The 17,541-nt window shown below is 31.9% G+C and overlaps 1 protein-coding gene across 3 annotated transcripts in view; it reads right to left on the bottom strand.

Moving 5' to 3' along the window:
• The window catches only part of LOC118182114 (nuclear pore membrane glycoprotein 210-like), a 139,538-nt gene that overhangs the window by 62,566 nt on the left and 59,431 nt on the right, over nucleotides 1–17,541 (bottom strand). For all 3 annotated transcript variants that reach the window (XM_035351400.2, XM_035351401.2, XM_085808850.1), the window contains 5 exons: nucleotides 13,881–14,013; nucleotides 12,822–12,944; nucleotides 10,741–10,797; nucleotides 3,264–3,370; nucleotides 2,961–3,101 (listed from right to left, as the gene is read on the bottom strand). In XM_035351400.2, coding sequence (XP_035207291.1) covers nucleotides 2,961–3,101; nucleotides 3,264–3,370; nucleotides 10,741–10,797; nucleotides 12,822–12,944; nucleotides 13,881–14,013 — 561 coding nt within the window. The remainder of the gene's footprint in view (nucleotides 1–2,960; nucleotides 3,102–3,263; nucleotides 3,371–10,740; nucleotides 10,798–12,821; nucleotides 12,945–13,880; nucleotides 14,014–17,541) is intronic.

The raw sequence follows: 17,541 nt of genomic DNA, 5'->3' as shown, positions 1-17,541 counted from the left end.
ACCGGTCCTCATTCGGCGTTGTAACTCTGGGGCGACCTGTGCTGTGACGTCTACTCACATTACCATCATCTTGGAATCGTTGCCAAAGCCCGGAGAAGACACTCTGGTCATTTCCAAGTTCGTCTGATACTTCCAGTTGGGTACGCCCACATTCCAGACGGCCGATAATTCTACCACGTAAAAAATCATCCAAATGCGTCCTTTGTGTCATAACTATTCGGTTATTACAGTGAAATGCTTATAAAGCGCCTGCAAACAATTTTACTTCTTTGCCTGTATTCCTTATATATCACTCTCTTACACTCTCGTCATTGTGACGTACCATCGGTGTCATCTGGTTACTTCCTGAAATTTGCATATGATTCATGAAGATGTGTGTAGTGATTTTACAGGTGATATATTTATTTTAGAGTTCGATTTCCGCGTGACTCCGAATTATCCTTAATTTATGGACATGAGTGTATATATATATACACATTTATTTAAATTTTCATGCTTGTCTTAGGTATGTTTCACAGTGCGATTGTACATAATTCCTAAAAATACTATAATAATTTAGAGACTATTTTTTCCCCTAGATGAAAAACTTTCTTCCAGTATTTAACCGTGAAACATTACTCCTTTATCTTATTTTACTCTGACAACATTTAAAACAAATCAAAACTTGTCTAAGATGAGAACACACAAATCCTGAGTATTCTGGTCTTCCGTAAAGATGATTGCTGTAAAGAAAAGCCATATTCAATATTGTTATTTAATTGCGTTTTTAGACATACTGGTAACTTTCAGAGATGGTCGACATAGGAGACGTTGTAGTACATAAAATCATTCTCATGAGAAATTACTTCTTTTATCCGTCATTTTTTTGCAAATTAATTATTAATAACAGCATGAACATCATGGCAAGTTTACTGTCATTTGTTTGTCATCTAGAAATTTAGGTGACACAAGGGTCAGATTATTATTTATTTGATCTTATTTTTGTAATTAAAGTAAAGAAAACGAGGCATATTTGCCTGAGGAAGGGATATCTCCGGGGAGAAGTTTTTAGGGGAAACTCGCTCGTATCCGCGTCACACATGGGGAAAATTACAAAAGTAGCACGCGGCAAGCCCGACCGCTGGTTAGTACAAAGGTCATATTAAAATAAGGCTTTAATTTTTTCCTAATAAGAATTTGTGACTCATTGCGGTTTATTTGTATTGGTTATTAGTTTTATTGATGTACCTGAAAAAGATGTACGCGAAACGAATCTTAAATTTTCCTGAATCCGAATCCTGAAAAATTCTCTAGTTTTTCGAATATCTCGAATCCTTCAAGTACAGTAAAAATAATCAGGAAGAAAGCTTTAATTTACTAAAAATTTTTAATTAAAGGAAAATTTGTGAAACCTGCTTTTTAATGAAATACATATTTAAGAAATCGGTCTTTTAAAATGCATTTATCTTTATTAAGATGATGCAAACGAATTTTAGAAAATGGGGTACATAATTAAAACTCTGTCTTATTTTTCATATTTTCAACATTAATTTTACAAAAATAGATTGGATCAGCATGTCAAAAACTTTACATTTTTCCAGACTCTTTTTAAATCAAAGCAAGCGTAGAGAGGAGAGGAGAGGATTATTTCAAAATTTAACATAGACCAACATTAAAAGTCTTCTCAGAAATTTAAAAAAAATCAAAAACTGATGTATTGTAAGGGGACTTAAAAGCATTAAACCAATGAACACTTCTAGGGTAATTTTAAAAAAGCAAAAAACCTTTAAAGAAGATTTTTTACTTAACAAAATTAACATTTGAACTCTCTACTAGAATGCAGCCTACTTAACTTTTTTATCAGCTATGATGCTTGATGAAACAAACAGTCTCTCTGAGAACTGTAGTAAGAGTAAATACGTTTTACAGAGTTTTGTCAAATTTTGAGCCCTTTTGTAATGAACACTTTTAATGGATTTCAATAAAATATTCCTTCAAAAATTTTCAATAAAAATTTTTAATAGTTTATGAGATTATAATTCGAAATATTCCAATGGCTAAAAAATTAAATAAAATAAAAGTGCGAAGATTGAAGATTTCGAATTTCCAATCTTTTTTTCTGGATTCGTGAGATTTGAAAATTCAAACAGCCCATCCCTAATATTCATGATTACAAATATCGAAAAAATTATCACAAATATTATTAGAGAAATGGTAAATGAAGAGTACAATTATTTACTGTGTATTCTGCAAACAGAAAGAGACTTTTAAGTAATAAAATTAAAGTTACAACTGTTATATTATAATAGACCTTAAAAGAATATAAGCACAACTAAAGTTTTTTTTTGCCCTTAATATGGCGACCACTAGCTATTTTAGGCTTTCGCCACTAATAAGGCCAGAAGCAGTGGTCATATTATTATGGAGAGACCTAAAAGGCAGCCATCGTTACCTCCTATGAAGGGACAGGCAATTAACATTATTATGGAGACATGCAATTAACATTATTATGGAGACAGGCAATTAACATTATGATGGAGCCACCTAAAAGGCAGCCACCGTTACCCCTATGAAGGGACAGGCAATTAACATCCGTGCCTTCTCCGGGATCTGAACGCGGGCCGTTCGGTACGGCAGTCAGAGTCACTAACCACTTTCGCGTCTGGACGGAAAAACAACTAAAAGAATGAATTTCAATAAATAATACTAGATATGCTGCCAACTTTTAACGTCTAATGTCTTCCCACGATTACATTTTTGTCTCTATCACAGAATTTTGTCTTTCTGTTCAAATATTTAGCACTTAATTGAGTTAAACTTATAAAAATTTCATTCTACTTTTATCCTGTGGTTTACGTAATACTCTATAAAATACCAACCACACAAACATGTCCATCTCCCAAACTGTTCATTAATAGTAGCATCGCTACTTAAGACGTTACCTATATTTCAAAAATATAAAATTGAAATATTAAACACACCTCCGTAATAACGCCTTTGAGTTCAGCCCGTATGGTGCCGGATCCAGGTGCTATGGCTTGAATTACATGATAAGTGCCATTTGCAGTAGTGGAATTTAAGTAGAAAAGTCGTGATGGGAAGCTTACACTCAGTCTTAAATTCTGAAAATTAAGAAATTAATTTCAGGCATAATGTTACGTTATTATAAATAAGATAAAAATATGACTATAACAGGATAGATGAAAAACTGAAAATTTTGTACTAAGCATACATTTTAACAAATGTTTGAAACAGAGTACCAATGACATTATAAACAGACTAACTTCTGCAGGGTATATTCTATTATCATTTTCGTCGTATAGTTCAACACGCACAATGTAACTCTTCATTTCTTCCAAAATCTTGAAATTACCTCCAGAAATCCGTACAGCTGCGGAATAAATGACATGTTTCAAAAATAACTCAGGCAATTAAAAAATTGAAACAGATAACTAAGCATGCTAGTAAATAATGTAAAGGCTAATAAATAATTTAAATAATATAAAGTATCACGAAAGAAGTACCTATTGGAAAAGAAAGCAGGATATGAAATAGGGTACGAAATTTCAGAATAATAATTCCACTAGTATTTTTAATGGGTATGTCATAAAATGGTTACTTTACAAACTTTTAAAAAAAAAATAAATATAAATTCCATAGATTTATTTTTACGTCATTTTCTTTAAATCTGCAAACCATTCAACTAGTTGATTTTTCTTTTGTTTAGTAGGTCTTTGTTTTTAGTATAGAAACATTTTTTAGCGGAGGATGAAATGTTATTGACTGTTTTTCTATGCTTTAGATTCCAGTCCTTCTGAAGGGCGAAGAGAAAAAGAACAGATGTTGACTTCAAGCACTCATTTATCTCATCAGGTAGTCTGTATTCAGCCATCTCATTTATCAAGAAAACAATTAACTAATCGGCTTCAGTTTGTTAAACTCGATTTACTCTATATATGAAACCTATGAAGAAAACTAAGGTTGAACAGTCATCGATCTTTCTCCTCCTTTTTTTTTTTTTTTTTTTTTTTGGTAAATGGTTTTTTGTAACTTGGATAATCACATTAGCCTTCGTCTGTTTCGAAATTCATTATTTATTTCGACAAAATCACAAAGCCTTTTTTCACTAATTTCGTAAAATTCAACATTAATTTTATTTTATCTATTTTAAATTGAGTAGTAGATGAAAATATTTTTCATGCATCGATGCCTTTCTTGAGTCGGTGAAGGCCATTCATTACAAAGCAACTAACAAAGAAAATAAATTAGGAATAAATTAGCCATTTCCTACTCTCATTAGTTAATCTCAGAATAGATGACGTTACAGATGTCATAAAATAATTCATAAATGTGCACTTAGTTTTGTGGATGTTGCGCTCCAGTTTAATGTGTAGGAAATTCAGCAGCACTGTTGAATTCATATATACTCTCAAACTATTTTTTATTCCTTTTTTCTCAAGCTATTTTTATTAATGCTTCTTTTATAATAAGAACATTTACTTCTAGAAATACAGATTTTAAGATTTAAAAAAATAACATCTGATAGCATTATTTTGCATTTTATTTTTAAAATAATAAATATGGTAAAATGTGGTCTCTCTTTTATTCATAAACTACATTTTTAAGCCACTGACCAGCTTTTGATTTCAATTTAAGAGATGTTTAACCATTTACAAACATTTTTAGACGTTTTATTTTCTTCTATGAAAGAGTTCACAAAATTTGCCATGAAATACTTAAATATCGCAACAAAAATGTTGAAAAGCTGGAACGATTCCCTAGTATATATTAAATTCAGCAACTTTCAAACTTTATTGCTGTATTCCCCTCTTTTCTCCACATGTCAAATATCATCTTCCCCATCCCATTTTTTTCCTTAATTTATTTCTTATTTTTTATTGCCTTAATTTAAAATTATTTAATTTAAGGTAACATTGAAATCAAAATTTTGTGCTTAGGACATAAAATGTACACAAAAATTTAGGGTTTATTAAGCTTAATTAATATGTATGTATATGTATTTATACATATGACATATTTGCACTAACCACCCTGATGATGATGCAGAGAAAGACGTAGATTACTTTTTTTCCCTTTTCCATTTTTTGTTGTAATATTTTTTGCACCTTTCATGCAATTTATCACTATGCTTCCAATTTTTTATTTTTTGCATGAGAATGAGATGGATTTTAAACACAATTACTTAGCATTATATATATTTATTATTATTGTTTTTTATTATGCTTACAAAATATAAGTACGAAAACGTTCGTAATAATTTCGCTTCACTTAACATAATATTTAAATTTAACTTTTCGAGGTTTTCTAAGTTAGGAGATTTCAACCAACACTTAATTGTCTTTCTATCATGAGTGTTTTTATTACAGCTTAAATATATTAATATTCTGAGATGGAAATACCCTCCATCTTTGAAACCATGAAATTCTATTCTTGAGGTGAATTCCCCGCTGATTAAGAACCCCTGCACTAGATGATGTAACCAGTGAATTAATCTTACGTGACATGTACATTATTGGGATACTTTATACACCAAGGTTATTTTTGAAAACGTTGCTGCAGTAGATGCAAGTGAAATATCTGTCAAATAAGAGCTTCAAGTCTTTCAACTTGAAACCGTTATTTGACAGACATTTCACTTTTATAACAGGATATTCAGATTACTACAAATACTTTGTAGAGTCTTTAGGTTTCTCAGAGCATGAAATACAAAAAATCAGCTATGCCGCGAGGATTAGAACCCTAGACCTGCCGCCTGCAAGCCAAACGTGCTTTCTTTTGCACTAGGAGAACATGGAGCAAGGGGAAAGAAAATATTTTACATTCTTCCCCACTTAAAGGAGGACTGGGTTCTCTCCTAGCCATTACAAAAGAGATAAATACGAGTCCGTTTCTCTTTATTTACCTCCACGAAACCATCTTCCCTTTAGGCAGATAGCCCTTGTGTACTTTGCCATAACCCATAACATTACAGAAGCGTTCGTAGCGCCGGGAAATATTAGGTTTTGCGAATGCTTAATTTCTGCACGCGGACACCAAGATTCAAATATCTCTAATGCAGTTTTAGCAGCTTTGGATCAAAACGCTTTACAGTCGCCACTCACTTAAGTCGCTGGTGATTTTCTTTATATATTCACTAGTGGCTGTGATTGATAAAACCGTTGATTCGGATACCGACGTCAGTTTGGCTGCATGGGTGAATTTCGCGGCTTTCCCTTCGTAGAAGATGCTTTACAAAGGCATCCTTCTCCTAAGGGAAACCTAATTATGGCAAAACGTATGCTTTGCCATGAATAATCAAACAAACTCTGTACACATAACAACAAACTTCATTACGGCAACGTATACTGGGCTTCTCTGCCTAAAGAATGAGGTATATGCTTTTGTTAAGAATCTACTAACAGAAAATGGCCTCTGTTTCATAGCATCAGATATCAAGAGACATAAAATCAAATAAAAATGTCAATTAATCTCTCTTCCGACATCATACAAAGTTTTAAATGAAGCAATGATGTGGTAATGATGTTTGGGTTTTCATTAGGACTGGTTGAAAAATTTAGTCCTATAAATTTGAAGACAACTGAGAGCGTCTTTTCTTCACATGAAATTTTACTGGATTTTTCATTGAAATATAACTTAATAGCATTTTAATGGAAAATAATAGTTTATAAATAATACTGGAAAATAATATTTTAGTTTCCATTTATTTCGGTACATATAGTAGTTCTCTTCACTTCCGGCAATGCACTGCTTCATCCATTTCCTTTAAAGCCCCCTAAATCGTTATATCTATGGTTCAAAGGAAAGTGCAGTGTTTCATTTCGAAAGGAATTTTGACTTGGGTTTCGCTTCGCTCGGTTTGTTCTGTTCTTCTTTTTTCCATCTTTGAATTTCAAAGAACTCTTTAAATATTTATGAGAGCTTAGTATCTACTGCATGAGTAATGTGAAGTGTGCTTCTTGACGGAACAATGGGCCTGATAATTTGCTATAAGTGGCAATGCAAAATAAATCATTCTTTCGCGTAGCTCGACACTCGTATTAGTACTATATTAATAATACTGATGTACATGCTTTCAACTTGGAAGAATTTCAAGTTCTTCCTTTCAATAAATTACGTTAAACACAATTCTTTTTCTGCAGCCATTTGCTTTTTGGCCATTGAGATGTTAAATCCTCAATAGTATGCTTTCAGCTCAAAAATTTTACATATGTGCAGCGGATTTGCAGGTTCATAATTCTTATGGGCACAACGTAATGTTTGGAGACTAAAATAATATTTGCTTTATATGTTTAGTGTTAATTTAAAATTGTGTGTATGCTTCAACTTTTAATAGTGCTACACAAATTATTTGCATGAACTAGAAACAACTATTTTTCCAGATTTTCACTTTCTCTCAGGTTTACAATATTTGAATTTCAGTTGCTTGGTATACAACTGTAAAATTTTCGACAGTATGTTATGCACATCCTTAAATATTATACATATAATGGTTGGCGCAATTCATAAAAGAGGAACAGCAAACATTATGAAAACATTTTTTTTACAACATGCGACATTATTAGGCATATATTCTGAGTGGAAAGACGGAAACAAATTTTTACGGGAATGCAACGACATAATTTGTTAGATTTAAGCCATGAAATGAGTCTTTCAAATTTGGTTCCTACTGTTTTGAACAATTTCAATTTTTCCTTTAGAAATTTTTAGCACTGAGGATTATTTTGATTGATAAACGATATCACTTAATGTCTAATGGGAAGAAATTAATACCACTTTACGAGGGTTAGATAGCTATATAAAGGGAGAATTTCTAGATAGCAGAGTAAGCGCAATTAATTAATAAAAATGTAACAAAAATAAAAAATGCAGTAGTTGTAGGGAAGTCATTAACCTGCGAATTAGAATGGAATCAGGAATCGAGAGCTACTAAAAAGATAATTATGCTGTGCTCCAAACGTAAACATAAATTATTCTGGGAAGGAGAGGACTCTCGCAAGATTTGAAAGCATCTAGTCTCATTTTTGGTTAAAATTAAATCCAAGGCTCGCTGCCCAGACCGGAAGGTGTTTAGCGATCCCGGAAAAAGACATGGATGTCAATTATCTGTCCCTTCATAGGAGGTAACGGTAGCCCTCTATTAGGGGCCTCCGTAATAAAATGACCACCGATTCTGGACTTAGTAGTGGAAAAAGCCTAAAATGGTTGATACCCGCCTTAAAAAATCCAGTATTTTTTCTAGATGTAATAATAATTTTAACCGAACACTTTCTTTTTAGACTTTATTCACTTTATGAATGCTATCTTTTTCACATCCCATAATCTCATATGAGGGTTTCCAAACATGTGCAACATGGGTAAGAAAATTATAAATTTCAGAACATTAATTCAAAAATATCAGCCTTCACTGAACAGTAAAAGTATTACGCTTTTATATGTACTACACGGTTCCGTACATTTAGTACAGCAATCAGTACATTAGAAAGACATTATTAAATATATATGTTACGGTGAAACACCGAAATCTGGAGAATGTCGACTTCACCGGTGAATGTCAACATTCACATAGTCTCTTGGTGTATGTCCGAAATATTTTCTAAATACTTTTAATTTCTGACTTGCACCGGTCAATGTCAACATTCACCATGTACTAATGGTGAATGTTGAACATATAACAATATTATATTTTCTTCTCCGTAATTCAGTCGCGAATAAACGCACTTGAAACTTGAAATAAGAACTTAAGAACATGAGAACCTAAAATACACAATACATTCAAAATGAGAAAGGAAAATAATAGAAGTTAAAAACTTACTTAATTATACAGTACGTTCTAAATGAGAAAATAAAATAACAGTAATAAAAAACTTACTAAATTATGTGATTCAAATCTTATTTATTACAACAACTATTATGGCACTTTATGACCTCTCTTTTCGACTTTTACCAGAGCATATCTGTGATTGTCGACATACACAGGTGAGGGTCCGAATATACAAGAATGTAGTGAAATATTCGGTCTTTCACCGACGTATTTGGTGAATGTTGATATTCTCCGGTGAAAGTCGACATTCTCCAATTTCGATCTTTCACGGTAACATATATAAATACATAAATAAGCCACTGGGAAGGTCTAATATTCATTAGAATAAAATACCTAAGGATATATAAAATGTAGCAAGAATCGAAATAAATATATTGCTATCATTCTAATAGACATTATGGCACAAAAAAAAACATGATAAATTGCGTATAAAATTAAAGTTTAATAAAAGTTTTGGAGAATGGATGTTCAGTGCTAGCTAATAACCTGTTGAGCAGATATGTCAGTTTTAGTTTAATGCGTCCATTTATAATGACGTCTGCCCCATATTAGAACACAATGATATTTACACCTGTCTTTTACTGCATATTACGGCTATTGCAAGAATAATCTTTTTCGTGTCAAATCAACTGGCATTTGAAATCTGAGGGATTGTAGTGAGAATCGAACGTTGAAGAATAAAACAGCTTTATTGTTGACTTGTCATACTTCTGCGGATGAGACAAACTATGTGCTACATTGAACTTCCATTGGTACAGGAGCATGTTCTAAAAGTTTTCGAGATTATAGCCCAGCATGTCTTGCGATCAGCATGTCGAATAAATACCCATATATTCCACAATTGGAAGGGAGGCCAATTACGAACTCACTAGCCTCGATTGCTCTAATTACTGCTGTTACAAATATCTTGTCTCTGTATTCATTAAGAGAACTATAACGACTCCTAGCATACATATGGAAAACGCAGTTTTTAAACTGTTGCTTCATATTTGGATAACCTATTATGATTTTTTCTAAAATGCTTCGGAACATCAGTAATTATACGACCGATTAGCTTTTCATTAATTATTTCTCATGTGAATAAGCTATGTTTGACAGAAATTCATGATCGCAAATTTTATTCGCTTCAACATATTCCATTAAACACAATATCCTTACCACTCCTTTTTGCATTTTCTCCCTTAAAATTTTTATCACGTGATCCTTCTTTTTTCTGATTCGAAAATTTTACATCTGCAAACATCTTTGCTGAACGTGCACAATTATGCAACCTGAACTAATTGTTCCACATTTAGAATAAGTGTTTGTCTTTAACTTCAGAATTTTAATTTTTAAATGTTTTCAGAATTTTTTTCAGAATTTTAAAGTTTAAGATGTAGGTTTTGCATACATAGGTTGAGTTGTAAGTGGTTAAATATATACTGATACATAAGGAAACCTATATGTAATGTCATAAAAACAAGTTAACCGACTAATGGCAAGACAGTAAACTTGGTGCATCGCACTATTATTTGTTAGCTTATGGGGGCGAAAAGCAGAAAAACTTGTTCTGTTTCCACCGAAGTATAGATGACAGTTTTAAATTTTTTCAACCATTAGAAGTTTCACATTTTACAGTCACTGTAGAAATATTAAATAAACGTTAATAGATAAGCCATTTACTTTATGAAGCTATATAAGATAATTTTCTGGCCCATCTTGTTATTTTCATTCCTAAAAGTTTTTGACACTGTAATTACTGATTTCAAGCTTTCGAATACAGCGACAGATACGATTCTTTTAGTAGTATTTAATTACAGATTTCCAATTAAATCAGTAGACGAAAAATTTTTATCATTTATAAAATTCTGATTAAATAATGGTAAATTTAGAACACAGTTAAAAAAGAAAGGAAACATAACAGAAAATGTTTTACTCACCAAGGCGCACCGCCTTCACAACATGAAGATCTACAGACACGTCAGAATATTTGCTATCTAAAGGTCAAGGTATAGGATATGCTAAAATATATCAAACAGCATCTCAAGAAAATTCACCGAATTCTCGAAAGCAGGCAAATTTAGTACAGTAACTCAATCTAGATAGATAATTTTTTACTTTAACTGCATATTTATTAATTAATATTTATCTTAGAAAACAAAAAATATTTAACTGCTAGTTTAATAATTGGTAAAAAAATTAAAAAAGGTTAAGAAAAAATTATTTTCCCATTTCCATTGTTTATTATAAATTCTATATATTTTGAATAAATTAAAATAATCGAGTTGTATGCTCCATTTCCTAATCTCGGGTTTAAAAACAAATATAAATGTTAGATTGGACAGTGAAACCTTAATATTTCTAATTCAAAATTTATAATTGAAACATCTATACTAGTTTTGAGATATTACTATAGACGCCTGTAGATTTAAAGATCAAATCCATTTTAATGTGAAGACAGAAATATATATTAATGATGCTTTCTACTTAAAATCCGCATCCTTTCCCCTGAAAAAGGTTCATTTGAATGTTAATCATTTTCAAGACATATCAGTTTGGAAACCAGTTTCAAGAAGTATCAATTTAATAAATATTGCCGCAAAAATACAACGGGTTCTTGCGTATTATCCCAACGACCATCAAACTGTCGCAAAGCAGCGTGATTTAGCCCAGTCATGGATAACCGTCACATAAAAGTAGACACATAACATCTGTGTTTTCATCTGATGTAACTTCGATTAATTCTCAGTAAGCCAACCTTTGTTTTTATGAAAAAAAAAATACAAATTAACTGTTACTGTTGCAATCCACACACCCCCTCATTTTGAAAAAAAAAAAAAAAAGATTAAAACTTGTGACCTGCCTCCCACAAAACGGCAAGAAGTGGATTATTTTCAGAATTATGGTATCCTATCATCAAAAAAGTGTGTATTAACTTACAGTATATGGTTAGCTGAATATGGCCGACAAAGCAGTAATAGATTGGAACAATTAGTGGCAGGAAGTTTGTACTCATAGCGTTCTAGACAGAGCTTCCTACAAAATTGGAACGTCTAATGAAATGGTAGAAATGAAAATATGAGCTACTTTTCCTATTAAATGTGTGAAACATATCAGTATATTTTCTTAACTGCAAATTTCGCTGCGCGAGAAAAATATGAAAATTTAGTTTTTACCGATTCCTCCGATAAAATTCTTTCATGGGTTTTAAGAAGTTTTGTAATCGTAAATACATATTTAAATTTAATATATAAGGAAATGAAGCACGTAATCTTCTTTTCTAATTATTCCGTTTACGAGAAACTCAAATTATTTTCATACAGTTGCGTACCTTATTGTTGAGAAACTGAAAATTGGAAAGGCACGTATGAGACAAATATACAGGTTTTTAGAAACGAATGTCTTGTAGCCATTTTTTTAACAATATGTTGCACCAGGAAACTTCTAAAATGTTAAACCATTATGAAAGTTGAGGTGCATCAATATAAATAAGTATACAAAGTAATCACGTAACAGAAGATTAAATAAAAAAATGGATGCCTTGGACACAAAAAGAAGATTTTTCTAAGATTTCTTTCAGAGGCTAAGAGACAGGAAATACGCAGTGATTAGAGAAGCATTTTAAGGACTGTTTTATTGCTTTGTATAATTTTGATGAAAGTGAATATATTATCATTCTGCATAGTTTTCTAAAATGAAGATTTTTTTATATCATTTTATAATATATATATTTTTAGCAATTTTATATCATTTTTGTCAGTGCGAAGACTAAAATCGGTATCTACATATATTATGAAGTAATTTTTCATATAAAATAACTAGAATTTACTGAAGAACTCATTTTTGCTTTTTCAGTATGTTTCCAAAAAGAAAAGGGAAAAAAAAAGAAGTGAAAAGAACTGCTGCTTAAATAGAGTTTTTAAAACACCATATTAAAATACAATATTATTAAATAAGGAAAGCTTACTCAAGATTATATTGAAAATATTCTAATAAATTCAGTTGTTGTCTAAAAGGATACTAATGCTTTTGTAAATGACTGACGTTGAGCCATAATTCAAGCCTTTAACAGAAGAGAAATCTTCGACTAGTTCTCCAACTGAAGGATCTTTAGAATGAATTTTAAACTCATTTTTCTCGATTTCTAGAGAAAAATAAAAATAAACATTATTATTACAGTAGAATGAAAATCGGAATTAATCACACATGTATTAGTTAAATTACAAATAAATGAACAAGTTTATTTCTTAAGTATCGCTTCATAATAAGTAAGACGTCTAAAATTGTATTACAAATCCTGTGCATAGTTTCGCAAATAATATGCTGAAATTTATTACCGTTTCCGGTGGTCAAAATGTACTACTAACAAACAAAGGGAAAAAAAAAGATTGGTTTTGGCGTTTCTAATATTTTCAGTTTCAAACAGAGCTTTGGTCCCTAAAATGAAGAATAAGCAGGTAATGCCTTTAATGACAATGATAAGTTACTAAATTAATAATTGCTGCTATCTGAATTCTTTTAAACCTTTATATTAACTCAAATCACGCAGAATCAAGATATCTATTTTGTTCCTAATTAACTTGGAAACTTAGTTACATGAAAATGAAACCGTTAGTTTCTTTACGCATTCCTGAGAGTAAAATTTAATGCAAAATTCTAAATATCATAAAACTGAGAAATATGATAGCATACTTAAACACAAATCCATCACAGTACACTTAACTTAAAACTCGGAGCATTAAAATAGGTACGAATTTGTTGAATGTATGTTTTCAACACATGCTTCTTGCGTTTGAAGGCATCACATACTTGTTTTAAGTCATATTTCACTACTTGCTTACATCTATTAGTTTCATACAGCAGACTGGCACAATGCATATTTTAAGGACGTTTATAGTCTCCTTTGTTTGAAGTTTCCTACTTATCACTAGACAATGAAGCTACTTAAAGAACGTCTCAAGATTTCATTTCCTATTCATAAACTTCTAAGCGCTTTAATTAGTTTTATGTAATGGATCAGGTTGTTTTAAGATCTTTTTCTCAGATTTAGAAGCAAAGAAATAAAAATTCCATAATTTACCTGAAAGTTCTCCTCCCAACATCTTATTCAATGAAATAGGCACTGTAGCAAATCGCAATAAATAGAGTGACGTGGATGGCAGAATTTTTATATTTGGCAATACTTTTAGCGATATTTTTGCAGTAAGTGTCACCTGAAAAAAATATGAGAATTACTTTATCAAAATATGAAGAGATATTACTTAATAAAAAGGAGATCAATAACAATATTAAGCAGTTTAATCTTTAAACCATATAAAAATTGATTTTGCTTAAATTTCCTTTCTGTTAATTTATTTCCTTTGTGTTACATTTTTTGGAGAATATTCTCCATTTCTTAGAACCTTCCAATTCTCGAATTTTCCTTTTAATTCATCAAGTGTAAATAATTGGTTACTTATCCAGTTAGAATAATAAAGTTTTGAGTTGAAACTTTAGTATTTTCCTCTTCATTTGTCTCAATATGATCCCCTCATCTACGCGACAATATTTTATATCAATGCAAAATACAGAACAAGATAAATAAAATATTAACACAAGGCGTCACTTGTCAGTGAGTAAGACAGTGCAAGAAGATCTAAGACGATACAAAAGCGCAAAACATGTTAAGTGGAGTATAGAAATAAAGAGATGCGGAATGAAGTGTTAGATAAATGCAATATATGACGCGAATGATAAGACACGAAATAGAATAACGACTTAACACATGCAGAAGTTATATAGGGGAAATAGAGCATAGTACTAGACAAGTGCCGTTAGAATTGAGTTGTATCTTTAATACAATGCGGGAGAGGCATTAAATCAATTTTAATGCCCTTCATTGCTAATTTGTTCGATAAAGTATTTTTATTTTAGGCCCACCAGCGGCCGAGCGGTAAAGTCGCTGAACACTGGTAGTTCGGTCCGAGGTTCGAATCTCGCGAACGGGATGGCTGCATGGGCGATTTCGTGTTTTTCCCCATGTGTAACGTGTATACGAGCCAGTTTCCCTTAGAAAGTCCTCCACGAAGGCATTCCTCCCCTCAGGCAGATAGCTCTAGTGTGCTTTGCCGTAATTAAATAAACCAAACCAATCGATAAAATATTTCTAGTACGAGCTTTCCAGAAAGTAATACCTGGCCATTTTAGATATCACTTTTCCGAGTACAAAATTTCAAAATCCTGCAATCAGAAATACAGGGTTGGCATAAATAAAATAGAATTGGGTTCGATTATTTAGGTTACGGCAAAGCACACAAAGCCTATTTGCCTTGGTGATGACTTTTTAAAGAAACCTGGACCTTATCCACGTTACTCATGGGAAAAGTTATGAAAATTGCCATGCAACCAGCACGATTAACGGGATTTTAACCCAAGACGAAATACCAGCATTCAGAAATTTTACCCTTCTCCCGATGGTAGATTAGAATAAAGACATTCAGGGCTATATTGTGAATGTCCACAAAAAGTATGCTGCTTAACGCCAAATTTAAAAGGTGTGGTGTGTGGTGTATTTAATTATGGCAAAGCACACGAGGGCTATCTGCCTAAAGGGAGGGATGCCTTTCGTGGAGGACTTTCTAAGGGAAACTGGCTCGTATACACGTTACACATGGGGAAAACCACGAAAACGCCCATGCAGCCAGCCCGTTCGCGGGATTCGAACCTCAGACCGAACTACCAGTGTTCAGCGTCTTTACCGCTCGGCCGCTGGTGGGCCCCAAATTTAAAAGAAATTTGTTATATGTATTTTCAACGTTGGCTGTATTATTTGCATATTAACTTTATTGAATATTGCATAACACATAAAATAGTGAAATACACATGACAAAAGTTTAAAATTCCGCAGTTTTTGAAGACTGAAGTGGAAAACTTCATAAAATTTTACAATTAGTTAAGATTTTTAAGCAGTTTATACCTTTCTTCACAATTCAATTTGTCTTGTTTTATGAAGACCGCATTATAGTATAAGTCCAGTTATAATAATTAGTTAATTATTTTCTACCTGAATGAAAAATAAAGAACAATCAATTCAAGCATTTTGAAATAAGAAACTAGTGTTAAGTTTATATAATTATTGTTCAAAGTCTAGTTTCCTCTGCATTTTATACAAACATTTTGGAAAAATTATATTTCGAGAAGAAATTTTCTCTTCATAGAGAAAGCTGATGAATTCAAATTTATAATAAGAGCCAGACCTTTAGTATTTTTGCTTGGATAGACTATAATTTCACAGTACGTTAAGCTATTTCACAGTTTTCAATAGACATTCAATTATTTTATAAAAAAAATCCTTTTACTATTGCGTACTAGCTTACTATGCTTTTTCAGTGAAAAAAGTGCAAAAACTAAGCATTAAATAAAGATAAATATATAATAATAAAAAAATAAATATATAATTATAACACAAAATAAAGTTAATGTATGCAGATTGTAAAAATTTTAGTGTTGCTAGCCAAGCAAGAAAACTGCAAATGATTGCTGTTGTGCAACTGAAATAAATTGTTAACACACAACAATCAGCTGAAATTAAATTATTTTTTTAGTACCAACCATTCCAGAGCGATGCTGTCCGTATCCTTTCATTAGCTTTTAATTTAAAGACAAGAAAGTGTACTTTGCTTACAACTCGAAATAAAAATTCATGCAATGGCAAGTTTATGTATAAACAGAAATTCTAAATGTAAAGCGTAGCGCATCTAATTTAGTTTGGTTTATTTAATTGTGGCAAAACGCCAATTATGGCTATCTGCGTAAGGGAAGAGATTCCTTCGTGGAGAACCTTTTCAGAAGGCATAACTCGTATCTCCATTACACATCGGTAAAACCGCGAAAATCCATTACACATCGGTAAACCGCCCATGCACCTAGCCCGTTCGCTTGAAATCAAACCCAGGTCAAACTACCGTTGTTCGCTGGTGGGTGATTGGAGGTATGGGGGACAGAAAATAATTCACCGTATGCGGAATTGAACGTTTCTAGCAGTCAAAAGGAGATTCATATAATCATTAATACTATCTAGATATCGCTAAAATTCAGTTTTAGTCAAAATTTTAATTGTATAATTCAGGGGTGGCCAAAGTGCGGCTCGCGAGCCTGATACGGCTCTCGCAGGCAATTTGTGCGGCTCATGCATGTAAAATATATGTATGAAACTAAAACTATTCAGTGTCCAAAAGGAAGCAATTAGTTTAGACTCATTTTAGAAAGTTATCAGCGATTTCTTTCTATTTAAAACCTCCTCCACTACTTCTATAAAGAAGTAAATATGAACTTGTGGCTTTTAGAAAATCTAGATGCGGCTCTCGAACATTCCTGAATTCAAACGTGCGGCTCTTACTGACATGAAGTTTGGCCAACTCTGGTATAATTAGTACAATCATTAAAAGGGCCCTAAAACAAAAATTTTTATTTAATTTATCCGTTACATTACGAGGGTTTATTATTCAAATAGATAACATTTAAAATTTAGATGGACTTTGTGGAAGACTTTCTAATTGAAACTAGCTCGAATACTAAATATTGTATACTATTCATCAGACAAATTTTCTCTTGATATAAATATGTAACAAAATCGATACAAATATCAGAAATTAGTTTTATGTAATATACGTAAACCATTAATCTTTTGTGCCCCAAAACTTTTTTCTTTTAGTTGATTGACTGACATTAATTCAGTCGCAGAATTTTAAATCCTAAAAGGT

The sequence above is a fragment of the Stegodyphus dumicola genome, chromosome X2, assembly GCF_044657685.1.
Source record: "Stegodyphus dumicola isolate Sdum_Otavi_A_Nest chromosome X2, ASM4465768v1".
Lineage (NCBI taxonomy): Eukaryota > Metazoa > Arthropoda > Arachnida > Araneae > Eresidae > Stegodyphus > Stegodyphus dumicola.
Note: the sequence above shows the minus strand (reverse complement) of the source record. Positions and strands in the feature narration are given on the sequence as shown.